This window comes from Apteryx rowi, unplaced genomic scaffold, assembly GCF_003343035.1.
Source record: "Apteryx rowi isolate R43461 unplaced genomic scaffold, aptRow1 scaffold_160, whole genome shotgun sequence".
Taxonomy (NCBI): Eukaryota; Metazoa; Chordata; class Aves; order Apterygiformes; family Apterygidae; genus Apteryx; species Apteryx rowi.
The window spans coordinates 338,946-365,155 of NW_020447864.1; the positions used below are offsets into that span (position 1 = coordinate 338,946).

General features: G+C 39.3%; 1 protein-coding gene across 1 annotated transcript in view; it reads left to right on the plus strand.

The window, feature by feature from the left end:
• Nucleotides 1-1,841: 1,841 nt before the first annotated feature.
• KIF6 (kinesin family member 6) overlaps nucleotides 1,842-26,210 on the plus strand; it is a 201,797-nt gene continuing 177,428 nt past the window's right edge. The window contains exons 1-2 of the mRNA XM_026059833.1: nucleotides 1,842-1,949; nucleotides 8,499-8,666. Coding sequence (XP_025915618.1) covers nucleotides 1,842-1,949; nucleotides 8,499-8,666 — 276 coding nt within the window. The remainder of the gene's footprint in view (nucleotides 1,950-8,498; nucleotides 8,667-26,210) is intronic.

Here is a 26,210-nt window from a genome sequence, read left to right on the forward strand (position 1 = left end):
CTATTCCTTCCTTGTTGCCAAAGTTTTTCCCAGTTCCTCAAGACTACCTCTCTTTCCATTTTCCTGTACTCTAAACACATCCTTCTGATATCCAGCACCCACTCCTTGAATTCCAGCAAGCCATCTGATCTCCTCCCTTTCTTATCTACTTTCCTCTTTCTACCTTAAGTTTCCTAATTCCTAACTCCAGAGAAACAAGATCTCTGGTATAAAAGTCTGCAATACACTCAGAATAACTTTTTGGCTAAATCCAAAGTCCACATGAGCTTCTCTTTGTAGGCTTGTTACTGCATACTGTCCCAACTCTAGGAAACTCCTAATATCGGAAGACATTATCTGACCCCATAGAGATCATCAGACAAGCCAAAATCTCAGTGTTGAAATACCATGTGAAAAACACTTTGAAAATCTAAGTCTACCATGGCACGTATAAACTGGACATAAAGCCTAATGGAAATACTCTGTAGGGAAAAGCCTGTTTGACCATTATCAGGCACAGATTTATTAACACACAGCACTAAGAAAGTTTGAGGCTACACTGCCAATAGCACTGCTCAGCGTGTTATATGTTCATGGTTATGTGGCTGCATGGTTCTCAGCAAATCAAAGCTGGACACATCCTGGACATTTCAAGAAAAACAGAATATGAGTACAGGACTGGAATTCCAAAGCTCATGGGAGCTTCTGGCAACATAGGACACAATTCCTCTGTGACTTCTACTGCTGTAAGTAAGGAGTAACTCCACTGACTTTCACAGAGTTACACTGCTGTAAAAAGCACGTGAGAAGAATCAAACCCATTGTGTAGATTYGTCCAAGTCAGTTGACCAACATTTCAAAAGCAGCTTATAATTTTGGCCATCTCAGTTTTCAAGTATCTTGGTACTTTAACAAGACACTAAAAATAAAGAGCCAAAATTACAGATCACTTTCCGCAGCTTGGGCCTCAGTTTCTCCGGACCAAATTCTGACATGACTTGAATTTACTTATAACTGAAGTCTGGAAAAAGTTTCTTGAACAAAAGACTTTTGCTACTATGAATGAGAGCAGACTTGGGCTGTCTGTGCCTCGGGTCACTCTTTACCAGTGTGAAGACCCTGGGCCAAATCTGAAGACACTGGGCCAAATCCTTAGCTGGAATACATTTGTTATAGCTACACGGGAAGCCTCACACCTATTTACACTGGCTGGGAATCCATCCTGATAAAGCCCATTTACCTAATTTACATAGCAGTATGAAACTTCATACCTACACAGAGCTTGGAAGATAACAAGTCCTCAGCCTGATAATGACTCAGAGTACTGCCAAACAGGAGTAACTCCACTGTTAAGTGGAACTGCAGAAAGACAAAAAATAAATCAGATCTATTGCATGTTAGTATACCTACTGAGTCCTACTACTATCAGGTTGCTGCACATGCATCAGTTCAAAGGAGTATGATATTAGGTAGTGGGATAGGTGAAAGGAAAAAGCTGCAAGCAACACCACTGTCCACCATAAACACAATGCAAAGCACAGGAACAGACATGCATACTGTTTCATCCAATCAAAAATAGAGCAGCCAATTTTCTTTTGGTTTAGGAACATGCTGTGCTTGCCTGGGGGCTGCAGGGGCAGAAAGTGGGAGAGGGTCAGATCTCCATAGGACTGACCCAGGTCTGAAAATTCACACTAATTAAAGAGCCGAGAGCCAAATCTCCCACACATCCTTTCCATAAATGTCAGGAAATGGTGTCCTCTGATTGCTCAAGAGCTAGGTCAGATGGCTGGCCTGGAATGACTAGATGTGTTTCTGGGATTATACTGGGCCTTGGCGGAATTTTATGGCAAGTAAGGCAGATGGAGAAAAAACAGAAGTATCTGGGAGATGCCTTTGAGAGGCTGTTCAACTCTAGCAGTACCACCCTGCCAGTAAAATACAGTCAGTGCACACCAGGTCCAGACTTGGTAAGAAGAAATTTTGCCACTGAGTTCAAGATGAACAGAATGATCTCCATTATACAAAAGCAGCACAGCTAAAATAAACAGCGGGTATAGCGGCCAACAAGTGATACGGTGTAGTAAAGCCACTAAGATATCCAGAGAATCTGCTTACTCAGCTCTGTGAAACCATGAGACTGCACTTCATAACATACAATACAGACTTTTAAAACCTCAAGGTTGCACTGTGACTGCCATAAGCTCTAATAGGGAATTGCCTTCTGTTTCACAGAGCAAAACTGAGAAGACATCTGCCCTGTCGTCATTGTGTCCGCTTTCCAAGTTCTCCCTTGGTCAGTGCCCACCTATGGAAGAACTAACAACTCTCTCACTGATATAACCTCCTCCAAGCTCAGGGATGCTGAGCGATAGTGATGCATTCTTGTGAGACACCATATTTATCTCCTGTCAGATCTGTAGCTCCTTTTCCCAGTTCTCCTCCCATCTTTCCCCCTAGTGTCTAACTTTCCCCCTGAACTGTGGCTAACAGCCCAAAAGCCCACAAGTATCTTCCAAACTTGCAAACCCCTGCAGGTAGTGTCACTCCTTAATAGGATGCTGAGGTGGGGGACAGAGAGAGGAATAGCAAGACAGAAGGGAAGGAGTCAGTTTAATACACCCCAAATCTGGAGTTATAGCCTCCTTAATCCCTCTCTCCCACTCCCCCAGTTTTCACTAGTCCCAGATAGTCCAATATTGGCTAATGCATTTCAGACAGCCTAACTGTCGAACCAGGTAAAAGTGCCTGTTGCTTCCACACAGTTGTCTTGGCTGCAACAGCTCTCAAGCTTTTATTGGGGCAAAGTTACTAAATTTTTTAAGTATTTTTTTCTTTCACATTGCCAGCCAATGTGATTAGGCAGTTCCTAAGAAACTGAACCAGGAGCTGCTAGGCTACTGGAAATACAACCTAATAATAAATAAATAAAGGACACAAAGTGGATTCTGATATGTCATGGCAGAGCAGCCCAAATCCCATCCCAACACCTTCCAAGACTGGAGACTTCACTTCCAGCATACACCCCTGCAACATCTGGTTCTGTGAACACATTCCCTTACACACACAGTCAGTACGGCTGCATTTTCTCCAGCTCAATCTAGCTTGCTTTGCATGGCATCACATCGCTAAGCAGGGATTAGCGCTTGAACATCTGCCCAGTAAAGTCTACCCCATTACATTAGCCAGCACAGTACACTCAGGCATGGAAAGGGACATTCCCACATTTGCTCTCAGCACAGAAAACCAGATCTGCCCAATTTCATTTAGCAGGGGTCATCCCTGCAAAACTCCTCCCTCCCCATCCTCACCTTTCCTCCTTTACTCCCTGCTGCAGCAGTCCACTCTGCCACCCTCAAGAAGAAAAATATTTGCAGACTTATTTCATTACCAGAACAACTCAGCCCAGGGAGCACTGACTTGCAACAGCCTCTCTTGTGACTGCTTGTTGGCTGAAGCCAATTACTGACAACACAGCGCACTACATTGTGCAATTTGCATGGCTGCTGCTCCTCAGCCTGGCTTTTTGTTTATGTTCAAGGGCGTCATCTCTCCTTCCAGCACCTGCACTGCAAAGAGTTTTCTAAAGTTTTAAGTGCTAGCTAAGGAAGTCAGCGTTGCACAGCAGGCATGAAGCTCTTCTATCTGCCTGGGGAAAAGAGCTGTTTCCATCATGGGTCTGATCAGAGAAGGTGCCACTGAGGAGTACAGTTGGCACCAGAGCTGTCCCCCAAAATGCTCCAGTCTCTGCTGGGGGAGTGAACAAGGAACATCCAGGTGGGAGAAGGTGGGGAGAAGTAGGGCTAATTACAGGAATGATAAGCAGCACTAAATTTTAATTGTAAATAAACACAGCCCCAGTGAAAACACCTCCTTCCTGTGAGGCAGGGTTGGTAATCTCTGGCCTGCTGAGGTCAAAAAGAAAAAAAAAAGAAAAAAGTCACTAGATTCCCTTGAGGCTTGCACTGTGTGTCTGTAGCATTACCTCTGCAGGTTTTTCACAGGGAGACTCTCCTTTCTTTCCAGTAGCTGCCTCCTTCAGGAATGAACCTGTTACAGCTAGTTTCTGTATGTGAGAGACACCTCTGTTTCGTCTGCAGAAGCGGTAGGCTTTTTGGAGAGCCCCTAGTACCAGGCTAGCACAGGCTCAAGGCACCTCATGTGACAGAGAGGGACACCCCATACTCCTGTTAGGATCTGCTACCTTCAGTAACCTGGCAAATATGATGGGACAGCACTTCATTGTCAGGGAGTCAGGAAACTGCCCGTCCTCCCCAAGAAGAAAGAAGAATTGCTTGCAGCTCAACATGACAAAGGATTAAAGAGTTAAAAAAGAAATCTTGTATTGTGAAACGGCCTAAGGAAGTTATTTTTTTGCCTAAGGCTTATTTGGGATTTTGCTGTCCTGCTACTAGAACATGAAGGAGCTGGATTTTAGTTAATTTTTTAGCCTTCCAAAGATACATCCTTTCCTCTCTCTCCTTCCCCCTTGCACTCACACACATACAGACAACCCCATCCACATACAGAGCGGTGCAAAAGCCTGCACTGTTAGCCCCTCTGCGTACCTTTGGGAGAAGCAATCAAGACAAACCTGAATCCTGTGGGCTGCCAAGCTGGCTTCAGGTTGTTTCAGAGGAGAAGAAAAAGAAAAAGAAAAAGAAAAAGAAAAAGAAAAAGAAAAAGAAAAAGAAAAAGAAAAAGAAAAAGAAAAAGAAAAAGGAAAAGGAAAAGGAAAAGGCAAGCAGTGCTTGCAAGGATTTGTTCTTGAAAACAAGCAAAAAAAGAGAAGAGTTGCTGCAGCAGCTGCACTTACACTGTAGTGCCCATGTCTCTGCACAGTTCCCCCCCGTTCTGCAGTCCTATAATCCACACAGAGAAATGCTTGTGCTGCTCCTCTCGCTGGCTGTACTATACTGTAGTGGGACTGGAACTGCTGCTGTTTTCACTTTCAGACCAGCCTCTCTCTCCAAATCCTCTGACGTCAGACAGCCTCTAAGAGATATTTACGGCATGAACGGTCTAAAAGTTTCTCTAGGTAGAGCCTAGATTGCAGTTCTTTGTGCTTTATAATTTTTGCACTTGTGGATAGAAAAGCCCTCCAAAGGGTGTCAGAGAGGAAATGGGGGGTAACTACGGATGTGGCTGTGTAAGTCTGGTAAGGGACAATCCCTGTTCTTTTCTGCTCATTCTATATTATACCCACACCCAGGGTGTAACTGTCTGCCATGTGAGTCCCCATTTGCAAAATGGTATTTTCCAACCTCTCAGCTGCAAATGTGCAGTGCACAACTACTGTTCTCATCAAGCCTGGCAAAGAGGCCTCCCCCACACACACTCCTAGTCCACAGCCCTCTGCTGCATCTAGGCTTTGACTGAATTTAACTGAAAGAGGAGCAAGACATCCCTTCTTAAGCACCTTTTCCACATCCTCTTTCAGTTTTGTACTAGCCCCTTCGAGCTGTAACATTTTCCCAGGCATGTGGGTCAGCTTCCACCCTAACTTCAAAATACCTTCTAGAAGTATCTCACCTCAGATGAATCCCAGGTCAGAAAATTCATTTGAACTTTGATCTCTATTATGTTCTACATATTCACATTTCTATTTCTGTTATTTCTTTGGTACCTGCTCACTTATTGTACAGTATGACACACTTCACCTGCTGTGAAAGCCACTTACAGTGTTACATAGAAGAGATGCTAGAGCAAAAACTGAAGCAAAAGTTAATGTCAAGCAGCACTTGAAGAGCAAAATGCTCTCATGGCATAATCCTGCTGAGGCAAGTGATGATAAATTTGGACTGATAACACCTCTTTGTTCTGCGTTTAGGATCTGAGCTTAACTATAAACCTCTAAGTATCAGCAGTCCCACCTAAGATATGAGGAAACTGAGGCCTGAGAGTGGAGTGATAAATTTTGAAAGTCCTTGAGTGAGCCTTGTCTGATTTCAGAGCTCTTCAAGAAATTCAAAACTTGTTCAATATTTTCTAGAGTCTACAAATGCGCTTTTATACTAGCAGCTGTTTTTTGGGTGTTTTTTTTCATAGCCCTTTACTTCCGTTTGTAAACAGATAAAAGAAGTAAGTGTCTTGATACCGCTTTTGGAGATGCAAATGTTATTTCAAAATGTAAAGCCAAGGTTTTTTTTCCTCTACAACTTACTGGCAGAGGAAATATACCATTTGGGGCTGTGTGGATTAGTTTTTTCATAAGCATATGTTTTCTCTCTTCTGCTCTACTATCATCACACTTGGAGCTAAGCCAGGGCTCTTTGAAATCAATAAGAATCATCTGATCAACTTCAAAAGGCTTCAAATCAATCTCACTCTGATAATTATCTAATGCCAGCTAGCCCCATATCAGCATGTCAACACTATGACCAAAATCCTTCAGGTAAAATCCAGAAGAAAATGGTGTCTCTAAAAAAAATTTCCACCTTTGTACTTAAAAAATGAGCCTACGAATCTGTCATATTCAGCAACAAGAAACTGTTCCAAGCCCTAAAGCACTATTCTGTCAAGCGAAGGAAATAAAATGTTTTCTTATTAATGAAAAGAACCCCGTTTGGACTATACAATTGAAGCACTGAACAAGCGGGGTTGTTCTCCCTTCTGGCTATCGGATTTGTCACTTGTCTTCTAAAGATCAATAAAGATAATTCAGGGCATGAGTGCCTTCCCCCCAACCTCCAGCCACACTGGATACTACTCATCTGGAAGCTCCACCGTAGAGTTAAGTTGCTACCTGTTGGCAGCTTGTCCCATAGATATCTACAGGGAACTCTGAAGGCAGAGTGATTCAGGGCTTCTCTGGTACCCTATGGAGGTAGGATACCAGAGCTGCTTCTCGTAGGTAGTTCTACTTTGGAGCAGCTTTAACTGACTCAGCTCCTGCGGTTCACAAACCCTCTAAAGCCCAATAAAGGCTCCTGTTGTTCGTCAAAGATGAGACAGCTATTCATGACTCCTGCTTTCTCTCTGTTTAACTTACAAAATTATATTACATTCTACTCCCTAGAGAGCGGGAAAGGAGGCACAGTGGAAATCCTGACTATCTCACAGAAGTAATGCATTAATAAACATAGCCTGTCTTGGAGTGTGACCCAGTTACAAATAGGATTTATTTTAAAAGACTCAAATTATTCCAAAGGACTGAAATTCTCTGTTTACCACACATGATAAGGACAATGACAGGGAAAGTTGCTATTAACCTGTGACCCAGTAGCACACTTCATTTCTGTCCCGAAGGGACATGACTCATAAAATGCAACTGGCTCACAAGAGTACCAGGCAGAACTTCCATCCCTGTCACAAGTGCTACAGCATTCCAGTTACTGCACATTTAAGACACCACCTCCACGAACTTGTTGCATTTCCTTTCTGGAAATGAATGGGAAGAATAGCCAGTTCTGTATGGTTGTATATTCATAACCTTTGCACTGAATCATGAGACTCTTTTCCACAAGACTCAACAGGAGCCCTTTGTAGAGGACACCACCACAGTATGAAGAGGATAAAGATCCCATCTGCAGACAATCTGTAGTCTTGTTTCCAATACGGGAGAACCAGCATCCTCTCTAGTGGACTGGGTGTATGCATGTGGGAGCACTATTTGCTTTATTTTAAGCATCCTTTATTTACAACAGTACTTCTCCCAAAAGATACTAGAGACAGGCGCTTTTGGAGGTGAAAATCAATCTCATGCACAGGACCAACCCAAGCATAGGCATTACTCAACCCTAAAAAACAGAAACCAGAGAGAGACCCTCTGCATTAAGGTGAACTTCATCACTAGTGTATGACTGAGAGCATGTGTCCCTCATATCAAAAACAGTCTCAATACATATTCACATGAGCAACTACAGCACTCTAGTTGTCAGCCCGTTGGTGCTGTGGAACAAAAAAATAAACCAAAGGAAATGAAACCACATTCAAATATCATTCTTGCTGCCATACTGGAACAGACTATTTGAGCTCTCTAGTCCAGTATGCTGCCTCCAGCAGTGGTTAAATACCTGATGATTCAGAGCATGAAGAATGGAAAACACAATACACCTAGCCAGTTGTGGGATGGAATATTACATACGAGCTGGAGGGAGAATGGAGAAGAGAAGTTCTTTCTTGAACCCCACAGCTGATCAGTTTACACCCTGAAGCATGAGGTTCTTTCAGATGCTGTTTCTTACCCTTGCACTGGCATTGCTATGAATGTTATTTTTGCATGTATTTCAGTTTGGCAGTCAGCCAGGTTTTCTTTCAATCCACTGAAGTCAGGAAATGCAAAGTTATGGCATATGTTCAAAAGAATAGCACACTCCAAAGCCTGCAGAGTGCTCCGTGTTTGTCCACAGATGCAAACAGTCTTGGTGATAGTTTTTAAATCTATCAGGTGATTTTCCTTTTATTTTGTAAGACAGAATCCTTTCTTCTGCACACTTGTAGCCTCCAGATTTAATTCCCCACTGCTTTGACCAGAATGAAACTGTTTACAGATCTCCTAGATGTATTTTAATTTCCAGTGCATGAAACAGTATCATGGCCTATCAGATGCCAGTAAAGCAGATTATGTGATGGAGAGGAAAGCTGGTGCTGTGCTGCAGACAGGGACGCGCCAGCAAGAAGGACCATTCTCAGATGTCGCCACAGCTTGCTATGTCCTGTACAAGGGACCATACCTTGCACATCAGGTAAGGGGGAAGCAGGCACGTTCTGGTGCTGTACTATACTGTACCTGAGATGTCCCTTTAGCCACAGAGGACCAGGCAGAGAAAGACAAGTGTTTGAGTATCATAATCAATGCATGATACTAGACAAGCTTGTACTTACAGTTAGGCAATGGACTGACAGAATTTTACACTCCGTTTCCTCCAGTATCAAAGTCAAAAAAAGGCAAGAACCAGGGGAGAATGAAGCTCACACATCTGAAGGACTGCTTCCAATTAAAAGTGGTGCAGTGGTAAAGTAAGAAAGATTTATAAAGTGAGCATCTCTGCAGCACACTGCAGAGGCTGAACTCAGAGACTGAGGGATAGATTGAGCTCCTCAAACTAAATTTAGCAACAGTCCTAGCCTTGATGGAGTGTACTTGTACATGGGGATAGACAGAGGGCAGCACATGCTGACCACACCCTGCCCTGGCCACTGGCAGCACAGGAGGCAGGAAAGAATGAGCTCTGTCCCACACAGGGAGTTGTGGCTAGGCTCTGACTCCTTTGCATCAGCCAACTGGACCAAAGAGAATTGAGTGGGCCAGACAATTTGGACAGTTGTAAACTAAAATTGTTCTGCAGATATATAATATCAGACTTAAACAACATTTTTGTAATACATCACAGCCCGACTAGCTATTCTCAGAGCTAGCTAAGACTCATTTTATTTTCCACCAAAAACTATATAGTGAATTCAGGCTAACCAGGGTCCTTTGAGAGCTTTGTGGACAATACTTTTTTGGCTTCCGTCACACACATATTGGATTGAGCACTCTTAGAGCATATGTGCTTCAAAGAAGTCAGAGAAACAACTTGGGGAAAAAAAAACATACACACACAGAGGACAACCATGCAGACAGAAGTGCCACCAATGATATACCATATTAACAGCAATCATTATAGGTTACAAAACATCAGGGAAGTCTGTATTAGAAGTAGAATCAAATTATGTGGACTGTATCAAATTTAAGTGTCTTGACTGGCACTATTTTTTTACTTTCTTTCCTAGACGTTCTCTCTTTTTGCAAAGGATTTATTTTTAAAAGACTCCAGGAAGCCAAGAGAGCCTATTAGACTAGCAATTATCCTGAGTCACTTCCTACAATGGTTTAAAACAACTTTTCAGAAAATCTTTTCTGTGGGTGTGGATGCAAATACATCAGTGGTCCACAGAATCAAACCAGTAAACCTGAAGCAGTGACAATCTATACCTAACTACATTATATTTTTAATAACATTAAAAGAATGCTGAAGTTGGAAGATCACATATTGGTAAGCGACAGATACCAAAATTAAAGCAACTCCTGCAAACTTATGTTAAACTCATAATGGATATATTTATCCATTATCCATGCAAAACAGCTGTGGTAGAACATGGGATGGGACCCAGCTCCCTGCATTTTAGCTCAAGACATTTAGCTCAGGACAATTCTTTTTTTCCTTCCAGCCTGTGCTATAGATGGTGTATGCCCAGTGCATGGAATGAAGCAAGTATCAATAAAATGTGAGCATGCAACCAGATCTCGTGTTCTAATTTTGTCACATCCACACTTCTAGGTGCTTTTGTTTACCAATGTTTAGGCCCTTTACCATTGTTCTTTGCAAATCATTTGTTAATTAAAGAAAAAAAAAGTACCAGTTCCAAAACTTCCACTCACGTCATCATACTGAACTTATGAGTTATCAGCATAATCGCTGAAGTCTTCTAAAAACAGGAGTTTTACTCTGCTGCTTCCCTGTTACCATATTGCTATCCTCTTGTGGAGTAGCCATTTCAAGATGTGTCAAAGTTTGGCTGTGACTTCTATGACTGTGTCTTTTGGGGTGGGCATAAAAACACAAGGAAGTTCCTTAGTGTTTCTGAAGGAAAGTGTTTCTGAAGCACAGTACAGCCTTATGGTCACAGGCACAAAGACTTGATGCACACATTCTTGGAAAACATACAAACAGCAGAGACTCTGCTATGTTTGAGGCACAGGTGTTATCACCAGACTAGCCAAAAGTGATTTTCTAGGGTCTTAGCTGCTTTTGACTTTGCCATGGTTCAGGATACTCAGTATCTCACAGGATCAGGTTCTTTGTGTCTGAAGTATAGCAGACAAAACAATGAAACACAAAACAGAAAGTTATGACTGTGCCTGGGAGAAGGGACAAGTTCTACTACCATATTATCTTCACAGAGACTACACAGAGACAGGACTCAAGTCCTCTGAGTACAAACACGGGCACAAATGAGTTTTGTAGCCTCCTGAAGACAAGGTAAGACAGCTGCTAAGAAATGTCTTGCAGGCAACTACAGATACTGGCTGTGAGCTTTGCTGAAGACACTGAGAGTGGGAGTGGGTTAACAAAATGGGTCCAGATCTGAATTTCAGCAAGCAGGAACAATGTTCTGGAAGGATTTAATCCATTTACACCAGCTCTGAGTCTGGATCCTTCTGTCTCATTGTCTTTAAACAGCAGCGGATGCAGAGACAAGAACCAAGCAGAGGAAATTTAAAAGAACTTGAACTGTACACAAGAAAGCAGGGGGCTTAAAATTGTCCATGCAACTCAAGAGGAACAAGACATATCCCACACGAATAAATGCAGGGTTATACTACCCAATGGGATGGCAATAGTGTTTTGCACAATGAAAGTCCATCTAAAACTTCACCAAACCCAATGAGCTGGAAATTCTCAAAAATAAACCAGAATAACAGTTCTCATGTGTCTAAGCCTGCTGATCTTGGAATCCTAGAGTGTATTCCTTAGGGTCCCAAGGCTGTTTGAAGTATGCGAAGTTGAGACGCTCAGCATATCCTAAGACCAAGATACAACACATTTGCAAGTGTGCTATAAATTAGTACATTTTGTTCTGATATACCCACTTCTAGAAGAAGACAGGCCATTTATGAATATTAGTAGAGGTGAATCAGCCCAGATAAATCTTTGATCCTTCATTTCTTTTCATTATTTCCAGAATAGATGGAAAGGTGACATGCTCAAACATGTTATTTTATAACATATAGTGTCATTTTATGAAATTTTATATCATAAAAATTGTTATTAGAAGATTCTTGTCCTGACTAGGTACAGGAATTAACTGAAATCTAGAAGTTTTTCATGCATTTTTTTCAGATGAATTTTACATATATATGAAAGTGTAACAATTTAATCACATTTGGATCAACTTAGCCAAGGCATGAAAGTGACAGTTTGTGTAAAACATAAACATATGTTTCCGTCTCTTTGACAAAGTACTTCCTCTCTCTTGGTCTGTTTCTTCATCTGTGTATAATGGATATTATAGAATTGAGTGCTTGACATGGATACCATGAGGTTAATCTCATTCTTCTTTGTAAAAACCTGTGAGCTCCTCAGACTGGAAAAAATGAAAAATAACAAAATATTCTTATTAGGTGCTTGTGTCTCTGATACACAGATGCTGAGATGTTGAAGAACAAAGGTACATAAAGACTCTCCTCACTTCATCCTTTCTTGTTTTCAGGGTACCTGATTTGACAGGGTTTCAAATAATTTATTTCATATGGGCTAAAGACAACAACTGAGCAACTATTTTAGAAGGGTGTGTTCATCTTCCTCAATACCTTGATAGCGGAAAAATTCTTTCAATACAAGGAAACAGCAAACACTTTCCTGTGTGCACATCCTGTGTTAAACTAACATGTTATATGAAATTAGTTTACTGAAGAGAGAAGATTACTGGCATGAACGTAATCACAAAAGTCTCTGTACACTTTTCTGATTCGGGATGCCAAATGTATTGTTCCTTCTGATAGGACAGATGCATGCTCAAGGATAGCGTCAGAAAGGCCGAAGTAGTCAAATGGATACACAAAAAGGAGATGCTGCTTTCCAGAAACCATACTTATTTAAACCATTCTCAAAGACACAAGTGGAGAAGGTAATAACAGTGAATCCTACTAATCTCTCTTAATGCAAATTCCAAAATGCACAGGAAGTCCATATTTTTGCTTTGAGGGGGAAAAGGCTGCCAGGTTATGAATAGGTTAGTCAAGCTCTCTACAGTTCTCTGCACACTCTACAGTAGTGTGCTCTCTACAGTAGTCAGCTCTACGAAGTTCTTCCTGCAGGATATCAATACAGTGGAATGAAATGCAGGTGCAGGGTCACAGAATATGGAAAGTCTCTGGACCTTCTGGTCCAGACTGACATGCAGATAGACAAGCTGAACCCCTGCAGCACAGGTACCCCATATTACTCCTCTCAGCAAAAGATGGCAGAAAAGATTGAATTTCATTTTACTTCTGAAAAAACACTGACATTCTCAAAAGTATTTTTATATCAAGACTGAGAATTTTATGACTAGGAGCTTTGTTTTCATAGCTGAATGAACACTTTCTGGCCCAGGCTTGGTTTCAACAGCAAGTAAGAAGATGGTTACCTAACGCTACCAGATATTACTAACAACAAGAAGCAAAAGTTTAATCACAAAACATTAATATTTTAGAATTGTCAAATTGTTTACATAGATACATCTGGTTTGATCAATATTTTATTGAAGAATTAAGAGGCTAAAATGGAAGGATGCCAGAGAATGAGACACAGGCAATTCAAACTAGTAATTTGGGCCAGGCTAGAGTAACGGATGGACAGAGATAGCACCGTAAGGGTACCACATTTGGGACTAAGAGGATTAAGGTTAGAAGATACGCCAGATTATGTCAGGAACTCCAAACTGCAAGTTGGAGGGGAGCAAAGAAAAGGCAGCGCTTGAAGCAGTTCAGGCCATGGGTATCGAGGGCCCTGGCTGAGTAGGCAGAAACACAATTCTGGGACACAGTTATGAAACAAAGAGGGACTGTTTGGATTTCCTTATATATTTAATTGGTGAGGCAATCCACAAATCAAGTTCATAGGGAAGTCTGCAGCAAGTCAGAATTAAAAAGCCTTCACTTTCAAAGGAATCGCTTATGGCCAGCTGTGGGACCAATCACCTAGACAATGCTTGGTAATAATCAAATGGTAAACTGATGCATGCTCAAGAGGAATTTTTTGGGGTGTATTTGCTCTCTGTTTTGTTCATGTTTTGTGAAAGCAGAAGCTGCTCACGAGAGAAATGCTCAAAGCATGTGAACATTCAGTGTTCTGTAGTTGATATGTATGTAATCATGCAATATAATTTTATAAGAAAAGGGAATCTATTACAGTTGGAGGCAAAAGTTATTTTTTATAAAGGCTTAAACATATAATTAGATAATACTAATATCAACTGAAAAGAGCTGAAGAATGCACTGAGGGCTGAAAGGTAGGATAAGGCCAGTGAGCTTGCAGGAAGAGACTGGGATTCATTGCACAGGGAATGATGAATGATGAATTCTAACTAAAGAATTGTTGACTGAGTACTTGCTCACAAATTTTCAGCAAAAAAAATTAGATCGGGTTAGACCAGAATGGATGCTTGGCTTATTTAAAAAGATAGGATGAAGACACTTTCACTTCCCCCACTCTAAAGCCTGATGAAAACTGTGCTATATTATACCCAGCCAGAGTAGCCCTCAGAAGCCATTCCAGAAGCACAGGACCACTGGAGCGCAGTTACACTCCAGAATGGTAGAGGGGATCACAAGAGAGAGTGACTTCTTTGATGCAGAATTAAGCTCTCTGAGGATAATTAGTTCACATGAGAGACTGGTCATGACCATTCTCAGAGACTAGAGAATGCAAAAACAACCCAAATGCTGGAGAAGAATAATCAGGAATTGGTGGATAAAGTATTTTGTGAAACTTTGTACTGGCAGAGCTGCAAAAAGCAGTTAACTGGGGCAAGAATACACTTTTGGCAACAAGTGGCTTGACCAGCTTCTTTTCCTCACAATGGTGTTGTAAGCCTGATTTTGTTCATATCTCTATATATCTTTGAGATCTTTCAATGGAAATTATTATTCAAGTTAGAAAAAATTATATAAAGCAAAAGTTACAATGCCAGAATATATACAATGAATCTATGGGATATCATCATTCTTCTGTGTTTCAAAAATTGTTTGACAAGTTTTTAAATTATTTCTCTGGGAACTGGTCTGGCTTAAAAGTGTTTATCCTTTGCCTTTTGTTAACTCATGTTTGCATTTACTGTCCATTAAAAATAGATGAACACAATGGCCTAAGGTACTTGATTCTTTTATGAACTGTAGATAATTCCACATTTCAGTCCTACATAACATCAACAGCATAGGGAAAAATGGAATGTGGCAAAAAGCCCAGGAAAAGGCAAGTTCAGTTGAATTGGGAATTAGCTGGAAGGATAATAAGCCTGCAAGCCAATATTCATTAAGTAATTTTATGTGAAGTAGAAGAAAATTGTGATACACACTTGGCATCTGGAGACCTTCAAATGCTAAGAAAAATACTTCAGTAAATGTACAAATTAGTTAACAAGTGATATGAAACAATTATTTCTAAGGTGCTTCATGCCAACGTGATTCAGCTTTACTCAGCGTTATTCTAAAACTTCAGTAAGTAATCTAAACAATTGCTTATCAGATGGTCTAGTTGTTTTCTGAGATGTTATACAATCCTTCCTACCATTTTTCTTTTTGCTGCCATCATTTGGATTGCATCTTGATCACGTTCACTATAATAATGCGGGATTAAGCCTCTGGGGGTGCTCTAGTTTACCCAAAGGACTAGGTAAGGCCTATGAGGGCATGCAAAAATGTCACAGCTGTAGGACAAGAGTAACTTAAGTGTTCAATAACTAATAATAAAAGCAGTAAAAAAAACAGTGCACTTAAATTGGATTAAATTCAGGCCTGTTCTTAAGTTACTTAAACTATGGCAAAATAAAAACATAACCTTTACCAAGGTAAGACAGTTAATTCTTCTTCTGACTGGTGATTTGCACCAACCTTTGTGTTTTACTGGTGCAGCTTTTCTGGTAGATAAAACTATTAAATGGATACTGTAAATAAGGAGAAGGTAAATGCGATATTCCTACTAATAATTTAGTTTGTTAAAATAGCCTTATAACTCATTTGAAAGGAGGGTTTCTTTCTCTTTAGAGCATTCAAAGAAATTATTCTTTCAGGTGAGGCTATTTGAGTATTTCATCTGACAGTGACTGATCCTAGTCTGTATATCTGGATTTCTATTCAACACTGAAAAAAAGTATAATTTACCTGAAGGTAGGCAATAGACAGGGATTTTGTTTGTTTTCATTTCTTTTTCAAGTAACATTTCTTGTTCATACCTATTGGTGGATCAGACTTCACCTCTGAAAATATAAAAACATTCATAAGGAGTCCTTACATGTCTTATTAGATTTATATAACTGGAAAAGTGGACAAGCTTTTGGACCACAGCCCCATCATCTTGTCTAATAAAAACTATTGCTCCTCTTATATGCCTAGACTACCACGGATACTTTTTCTTAGTTCACAAAAGAATATCCTCTTTGGTGACAGTAACTGTTAACAATGATATGTATTGTGTTAAAAAACAGTACCTAGGTGCTATCCATTTGTAGAAAAAGACTACATCCTGAAGAAAATCTTAAAATGAATTTATGTACTGCTGAAACTCCTGTTATTCACTGATACAATCCGATATGTATTGCCAATATTTTTAAATATCATTTCTAATATTTGATGTTTATTATGAATGAACTTTGCATAGCTTTGGAAAAATCTGGTTGGAGTGTATACAAACCACTGCCCTCTTCTGGAGACACAGAACAATGCAAAGTTGAACAACTGCAGAGCTCCTGATTTTGCCATAGTACCTCTAAGTTACAGAAGAGCTACAATTAGATTAATAATAACATACCATGAACAAATGCTGTTGGTTTATGAATGCACTCTTAACATTTGTGGTAAGTAATCACAAAAGGGCATATAAAGCTGACTGCAGAGGCGTTCCCATAGCTCCTTACAGCATAGCAGACATAGTACTCTGACATCAAAGAGCATCAAAGTATCCACATTACAAGTAAAATCAGTAGTCACTGGAGTGACAGACACCACAGAATGCCTATATCTGACAAATGACCTTTAGGGGCTTTAGGAAACTCACTTTCTGAAATTCAGACATACTGTATAGAGACTGTTGTTGAATTTATGCCTCACAGTCTTGGTTATAAACACCATGCAAAAGATCAAAAAAGTAGGAATCATGCTTGTAGTTTTCTTGACAATGATTACAGTAAGACTCTGATTCAGTGAAGAACTGTAAAAAAGAGATGAAATGCAACACAGTTGTTGGATGAGAAAAGGGGGACAACTCTTGGTTTATTCTATTTTCGACTTTGGACAATTTAATTAACTTTTGTGTTCTTCAGTCATACATGAAACAACAGGTAAAACACATATTGATAAACTTAGAGTCCTAGATTCAGCCTTAATTTGAAGGTGATTTAATTTCAAAGACAGGAGAATTAAAACTCACTCATTTGTTAAGTGCTTGGGGACTCGTAAGTACAAGATGCTAGATAAGTCTAAGCAACAACTAAACAGATGATCCATGGCCAATACAGATATGTAAGGTCAACACTGGGTAAATTAACTTGTTTTATTTTAATACGGTGACTCAGACAGGAAGTCTGTCTCTTCACACTGGCAAATAACTGATATCTGCAGTCCTTGGATACCAACCCTTCCCCATTTATAAAATTTCTGAACTGCAGAACTGGAAACACGACATCAGCATGTGACAAAATCACCTGGCCTTAAATGCATTTGGCATTTGAGACTGAATGAGCTATAGTAGTTGGCTTATTTCAAACCAAAAACTGGAAGTTGACAAAAAGAAAACCTCTTCTTTCCCTCATTACTTTAAAACACATAGTCTTGTAAAGAAAAAAAAAGATTGGAAATACTGTTGGAACTTGCTTAAATAACGGCTATTCTATTTGGTTTCAAACAGCTCAAGAGCGCTTCTTAATTTTTACATTTCTTTGATGTCAGTCTTCCCTAAGACTTTTTTTTCCAGTATGGAAAGTATTACTTTCAGTAAATATTAGGATGCTGTATGCTTCAGTAACAGCATGCAGGTATCCCACCTATTCACAGACTTGTGGACAGAAAACAGTATTTAAAACCAAACTTTTGGAAAACCAGCTACCTTGTAAAAAACAATACATGAACAGAGACATAGCAGCAAAGATCTGTGCATTGTCCTGTTTGTTCCCTGTTTACAATAGCATGGGAATAGCCAATACATGGGAATTTTATTAGGAAGTTTGGTCTTGATCTTCTAAGGTACTTAGTAGCTTGGTACTGAAGAGACAATTTCTCTCTGGTTTCACTCCAGGCTGTGCTTGCGCTATTGGGCACATTGCTCAATTTCTCCATGTCTTAATTTTCTCCACTAAGAAAAAGAGCATGTAACCCACTCTGCAGCTAAATGTGTTAACGTCTGACATGCTTGGCTGAAGCATATTATTATATCCATGTCAAAGCACCCGTGAGCCTGTATAAATACTTCTCTGTGTTCATTATGGTAGTGTCTTGAGGTCAATGTAAGTAACTTTCCTTAGTTTTAGCTATTCTAGGCTACTTAAATTATGAGGCAAACCTTTGCTTCCTTATAGATAGCCTTCTCTTCTTCTGTAACTCCATCTTGTAGATAAAAAAGTTTCACATCTGCTTACCTACTCTTGTCCCTTAACATGTACTAGCTCCCCAGTCCTATTCCATCCTCTGATGAAACCAACTATTACCTTTCTCTGTTTCCCTTAATTACTCTCCTCTCTCTTCCCTCTCCCCACACTAAGAGTACACATCAACCTTTTCCATCCTAATAAAACGGCAGACCAAAAAGCCMTCAAGTGATCTGATACCTTTGCTTCCCTTTGCCTCCAAACTATTACTTCATTTTCCTGTCTCTTTTCCATTTCTATATAAGCTAAAAAATGCAGCTTACTTTTACTGGCTGGACACTTTACACTTACATTTGCCTTTACACATTCTAAAGCGCCCTTCAATATATCTCCTGTATCATGTCCTCTATTTTAATCTAACAATACTTTGTGAGCCTCAGAGCCAAGTCTTTATCCCTCCTCTTTTTGACTTAAAAACTTGACTCCATAGCTATAACCACCTTACATCATATTGTTGCAATTTGCTCCTATCTAGATCCAGTGAATGAAATCTTGCCCCTTCCTTATCCCCATACACATTCAGAATGCTGCTGCAAAAATCATCCTTTCAGTTGTTCACTTAGGTTATGTTGCCAGTAACTTTGCATCCTCGAGTAACGCTCCCTTATTTATTATATATACACTTCATCCATGATCAAGTGGCAGACAGGTTTCTGTCCATGATCAGTCAAGCCCATGTTACATTTTCAGTCAAATCATTCCCTGCTTCCTCCTATGCTAGCATTCATTCTTGGAAAAAGCTCTTCATAAAAACGTGTAAAATAACATAACTGTCTTTCTTTAAATCCTCTTTAATGTAATATCTGTACAACAGCTTAGTAAGAGAGTGACTCTCGGAGAGCCTGACTATCATGCTAATATTATCCACATCGTTTCCTTGTATTTCCCTCTTTTCCTGCACTGCCTCCTGTCCTAAGCTTGGATAACAAGAGCTGTTTTGTGCAGGGATTTTTTTTTTTAATTCTGAACTTATACAGTGCTTAACAAAATGGACTTCTAGTTCATGACTTTGATTTTGAAATATTATGATAAATCAATGATGACTAATAATTGTTTCATAATATTCTGTTGAAGCTGATGGGATTGTAATACTCTTCAAACAAGAACATATACAAACTAGTCTTATAATGACTATGAAAGGAATTATTTGTTGAACAGAACTGAACGCAAGAATATGCATTTCTCACTAGTTCTCAGACCAGAAAACCCCCAAACCCCACAGCCTTTTCTACTCATTGTCACCTAGCATTATATCTTTCCCTTGGTGAGAGATACATCAATAAAGGGGTTTGGAAAGTTTGATGACAAAATAATAAATAAGAAAAACTACAATACTAAAGAAAAATGTAGGAGGAAGGCAGAGAATTTGTGGCAAACAAATAATATAGATAACATCAGCATTGCATTAGAAGTATGCTAATGTGAGTCCCCTGCATTGTAGTTTGCAACAAAGGATGCAATTTATTGTTTAGAAATAAAAAAGAAAAAACAAAACCCTTGGACAAAAAGATTCATTGCCTGCTGAAGTCAGTCCTAAGTATCCCTTATTTTCTCCATAGTCTTTCATGGGATTTGTTTTACTCTAAAACAAACAAACAAACAAATACACACACACACATATGTATATTTATATATATACATACATATATGTATGTGTGTGTGTATGTATGTGTGTGTATATATATACATATATATATAAAGCCCTTAGGAGGATATCTTAAGATTTTCTGTCTTGGCTGAGTCTACCAAAACATAAATTTTTAGGAAAAATACAATGCATTTAGTAAGAATGACAGAACAGCTGTGATATTTTAAGGTACTTTCCAAATGTAATTGTCACATGAATGACCATGTAGCACTATTTTCTAAGAAACAAATTGTAACAGTAGCCTAAAAGACAGACTCATCCCTATTCTTCTCAATGGGCCGAACTATTAAGAGGCGAACATGACAACTTAAATGGCATCATTAACTGTTTCAATTCTGAACGCACAAGCAGAAAAACAAAGGTTATATGATTTTGGTTGGATTTGGGGATGATAACTGACACATTAAAGAATATTGCCACAACTTTTTCTCATCCCACTCAAAATATACATGAATATCCTTCTATATTACCACAGCTTTTACAAATAAAGGTTGCACTATTCCCAGCAGAGCTCACGTAACATACTCAGCTGATATTACATTTCAACTTAGGCCAAGTTTCAGATCTTAAATTCTGGTCATTTAAGAGAAAAACAGAGGTTTTCTGGTAATGTAGAAAATACACATTTGGCATTAAAGTTTGCAGGAGCTGGATGATGTGACAAACTCAGACTTTGGTGGAAGAGTCTGGGCCCTTAATCCAGTCCATGTGATCTATGGAAAGACTTTAATATTCTAGCTTCTAATCAATATCTCAGCCAAAAGGCATCACGGTTGCCAAGAATAAGTCTATGAAAAGTAAAACTTTGAAAAAAAAGAAAAAAAGACAAGGCTTAAAGTTTGACCTATTATAAAACTTACATGGCTGTTTATTTGGAAGCATATTAAGTTGCTAGGTGACATAATGGAATACAAGTCCTTGGACTGCCAGCTCCCAGTATATACTCTGACCTGTATTACTTTTTAATCAAAAGAAAACTAGAAGAGTAAAAGTGGATGATTTGTTATGATGTTCTAACTACTAATTCAGAATGCAACAACAGATCTTTTTAGAACATGTAATTGCCAGATCCTGGAGCTCTAGTCTTACATACAGTCACATAATCATGTTCTGTGGTGCACTGATCTTTCTCAAATACAGTAACTGAAGAAAGTTTAACACTTATTCCTGAGCTATATCAGGTTAGCATAAATGCAAATACTGAAAATTCTTCAAGCACAAGGTTGCTTACCAGTGACGACATAAAGACCTTAAACACAGTACATTTAAAGCAAACCAAGGCTTTTCAGGCCTACAGCATAAGATGCAACCTCTAGATCAGTACATTATCTGGAAAAGTTAGCTGTCATGTTCAAGTACCATTTCCCAAGACTCCTTTAAAACTTGGGGAAATACAAATGCTGAAAACAGTTCTTTTTGTCTGATAATAATAATAAAACGTCCTACAGTCCCTGCATCTTTTTTACCAGATCTTTACCGCTATCTCTAAAAACAGGCCTCTTTTCCAAATCTTAGGACAATTTAGAGAGCCAATTTGGTTCTTTAGCTAGGCCTACATACAAGATAACCGCTAATCAGCAACTCTGTAATTGTGGATGAAAAAAACAGTAAGTCTTCTGTTCATCATATTCCTCATTGTTCCTCTTACACCTTTCCATCTCATTTCTTCTTAGAGTCTGGAAACCTACTGTTCCCATTCTACACACTTTTTTTAAATTTTAAGTGTGAAGATTCTTGCTTCTAGCAAGAACTGGATATGGCGTGTAGACTCAGCACAGTGGGGAGAAGATCTAAATAAGTCCCTGTTAAGTTCAATCATGGAATAATGAAGAGATCAAGACAGATATCTTAATAATCTCTCTTGGATAATAAAGGTTTTGTGTTCCTTTACTTTTACAGTTTCAAACAAATGAATTAGTTTAACTAATAAATGCATTAACCTTTTAAAAGTACGAACCAGTTCTGTCCTCATCTATACCTGTGCGTATCACTTTGGCTATGTATATAACCCTTTTGGAAAATGTATGCTAGCTTAAGAGAAAATTCTTACTGTTTCATGGCTAATGCCTGTGAAAATGTGGCAGCTGTGTTAACACCTGTATTACTAAAGCAAACAAGATATTAGGAGATATCAGGTATTATTAGGAGATATTAGGATAATTAGGTATTTCAGTAGGTCTCCTTATGTCTTTATTCTTACATGCATATTTCTCAACAGTTACAAAAACAGGGGTCCTGCTAGGCTTCTATCTGCCACAAGGGTACAAATTTTCCGTTACTCAGACCTTTTAACTCCTATACAAAAATACACACATATAAGCTAGTTATAATTCAAGGATATAAAAAACTTGAGATTGTCAATTTTAAAACTGGAAGTATCCTTAAAGCTATGAAGTCTGACCCACACAGCATAAAACCTTGTCCAGTAATTCCTAAAATAATAATTTCACACTGAACTAGAATCTCTCTCAAAGACAGGATGAACTCTTTTTGAATCTCTATTTTGAATCTCATACAGTTCTTATCAGCACTTCTTGCTCCTAAGCACAAGAGAAGCTCCATTCAGCCTACTGAAATGATTGCAGACAACAGCTGACTTTGTTCTTAAGTCACTTGAATGATTGAACCAAGCTAGCAAAGGCCTCATCATTTCTTTCCTTTCTTTTTTGACAATACTTGAGTGTAAGAGTTTCCCTTAAGAAGATGGCATGAAATGCTTTACTAAGTCCTAACCTTCACGAATCTCAGTCTTCTGGGGAGCAGTAGTGCTCCTGTTCTCTTTGGAGCAGCAAACAATTTGTCTTTGCTGCAGCTGCTACACTGTTTTGAACTTTGGACTTAAATACCTCATGAGCTCTGTATTAAAATAGAAACCATGGTGATGAGGTTTAGAAAGAACCGTATTCAGTTTTTTCCTCATCTTCCGTGTTGGACAAGCTGAAGTAGACAAAGGCCTTAGAAACTAGGAAAATATGAGTCAATAATTTGAGAAAGACTAATTTCCTACACACAAAATAAAGACATAAAGATGCAACGTAAGATAAATCATCAAGCTGTGGAAGTTCTTGGATCCACAAATTTTTTTTTTCCTAAAAATGCACAGCTGTTGACTGATCTAAACTAGGAGCTTTTCAGATCTGTATGAAGTTGACTGAAGGTTCCCTACAACCTAAAAATTATGTCTTGCAGGTAGAGCATGTTCTTTTTTTCAGGAACTCCACATTACCCCCTGACAGTGGCCCTATACAGAAGACAGATATACATTCCTTCTGGGCTTGGAGATATTAGCATGATTAAGATAACAAAATAAAGAAAAGCTTACTTCCATCAAGTGGCTTGGGGAAAGAGAATATACTCATACTGTCTTTATGTTCAAACTCTTAGTATGGCTCTAGAAAAACATTTGAATGATCTTAAAAAGGATTATTTGGAAAACAGGTCTTGAATACACCTCCTGGAACAAAAGATATCCTTTAGCCTAATAATTTTAGTAGCCCTTGTATTCAAAAGTTTGAAGAAATAAAAAGAAGTGACCATAAATGAATGCAGGAAGTATACTACAGGTCTCACTGGGACTCTGTACAATGGTGTGAATGCTTTCTTTCCTCTTCAGGAAATGTTCCCAATTCACTGAAGGATCACAGCTGCCTTTTTCATAGGCATGTTACATTGGCAGCTGTCATCTGGACTTGCTCTCCCAGAAAATCCTCTTTTGAGTCTTCCAGCTGAATGGATTCCAGCTAATAGTAGAATGTGTTGTCACTAGTCCCCAATACCTGCCTGCCTGATTTTGTAACTTACCCTATTCTTAATTCTATCCTATATCTATTTCTCTAGTCCTCAGCATCACCCATCTTTTCCTAGATATTTTGATCCTCTTCAGTACTGATGACTTTCAATTCCATGTCATCAGTTTAAATAACAGGCACTCCCAGTTTYTGTGGCAAAGACATTAATTAAAATACTACATAAGATCTACTTCCTGACAGAAATCTACTAATAATTTCTTTATGGCCCATAAACACCTTTTTTTAAATAAACTGTAATAAATTTACCTTTTGCTAGTTTGTCACCTACCTTATAATTCTTCCAGTAATCTCTAATCTTCTACAGTTTCTATACCACTTTCCCACAAAGCACTGTATCAAATGATTTTCTGATGTCCAGATAGATGAAATCTACTGCATTACTCTCACCTAGAAATCACAGCATATGAAAGAAACATCACAAGTTAATCTGACATGACCTCTCTTTGGCAAATTCATGTTGCATTTTATCATAATTTCCATTTATCTTTGCATCTCCAAAAAAAAACAAAATAAATATATTTGTAACTTTTGTAACAGGGAGGTCAGCTGGTAGTTGATCTGATGGTCATCTTTTCCCTTCTTTCACTCTAGAAGTGCAACTATCTCTCCATTATTGACAGAAACAGGAACTGGTAGATACCCCCGAAAAGGGGAAGAAAACGTGAAAATTTTGATTCTCAAAASAATGATGCAGCCTTTTGCATTAAGGAAAGACCAGTAAGCCTAGATAGTGCTAAATCTGAGCTAGGTGGCACTGAGCCCTTCTTAAATGCAATATTTTGGGGAGCACAATACAGAGGCACACTAGTATTTCTGAAGGAACAGCTGTGTAACAAAAGGGGTATCTTAAAAAAGAATTTTGAATCCCCTCTTTCGTGTTCCTTCTCTTGCCACACAAGTGACTGTTTTGCAGGCGATCTGGGATTCCTCCTCCCCTTTCAGAAATTCTGCTTGTGCTTTTATGCAAGAACTAGCTTGGGTCTGAGATAGCTCATTGACTTCTCTGTACAGGCCACACCATACACAGAGGAGTTCTATACAAAGCCTCTTGGGTGTCTCTGAACTACCTTATAGCTTAGACTTTGTGTTGAAGGAGGGCAGCTAAACCCTCTTCCAGGACTTTGTCTTGAAAGCATTATAGTCTCATTCACCTGAGTCCATACTTCAGTTAACAAACCCTACCAGACTCAAACTGGCTTTGCACACTGCCAACTGCAGTGTCTCTGTGTCTACTGCCCAGCTAATTAGCAATCAGTTAAGCTGCCAAAAAACAGTTTAATATTACATGTGCCATTTTCCAAGAATACTGTAGTCTCCTTTATCTGTTTCAATACAAATAAAAAAAAGTTCCTGGACCTTCAATTCAATGCCCATTCTTTCAAAATTTTGAGATTATCTGCCCTCTCTCCCAAATCACCATCTCCCAATATGAATTCACTAAACATTGTGGGCTCTGCTTCCCTCCTGGCTGCAGTAACTTCCCTCCCACAGCTCCTTCCTGTTAGGCACTTCTGCCTCTGCCACCACCCATAGCAGATCCCCATCCCTACTGACAAGAGGCAAAGAATTCTAATAGTTTGGGGACAATACCAAGAAGATACTCAGCATTTATTTCATTATCCCATTCCAAAGTGCCATTTTTCCTTTGCTCTCTATTTAATCACCAAATAATATTTTCCATTTGTTTTCATTTTTACCCTTTTGGCTTTCGCATTTGACTCTACTTGGTGATCAGTCCTTTTCCATTTCGTTCCCTGAAGGCTCACTACTTATTCCTCATATCCTTTTAGAGATAGTTATTTGTTCAGTTGGGACAGAAAACCTTTCTCCTACTGTTTTTCTTCATATTTGGAATACAAGTTCAAGACACTTTTAACATCTCCAAGTTAAAAAAATTCCTATCCTCCTCCATAATCAAGTCCCTGATTTTCCACTTAATTAAAATTAACACACTTGTAAACACTGTAATCTGATCTTTACTGCTATGTCTTACCAAAACGAAGCCCAAAATGCCATTGCCTAGTGTTGTTTGCATTTTTTGATGGCCCTTTCACAGAATAATTGGGTTCTACTATTACCGCTCTAGAAATTAAACTCTCGCAACAAGAGAGTTTAACTCTACTTTGCCCTAACACTTTTTTTCAAAGCTTTAGCTTTAGTCTAACTCTCCTCATATTAGAATTAAAAATTCAAAGCCTTCCTTCCCTCTAAGCGTTTTTCCCCTGAATTCCTCTCCAGTTGCTTCAGCTGGTCAACAACAAACACTCCTCCCGAGCCAAGCAGCCTTAGAAACAAGGTGGCCTTCGTCGGAAGAGGAGCGTTTGGAAACGCGGCTCAGGCGGGCGAGCTGACGTTTCTGGCTGGAAACGCCCGGCGGCCGTTTGCCAGCCCCGCGTCTCCCCAGTCACAACGGCGGCAGGGGAACTACCGTTAACCGCCCCGCGCTC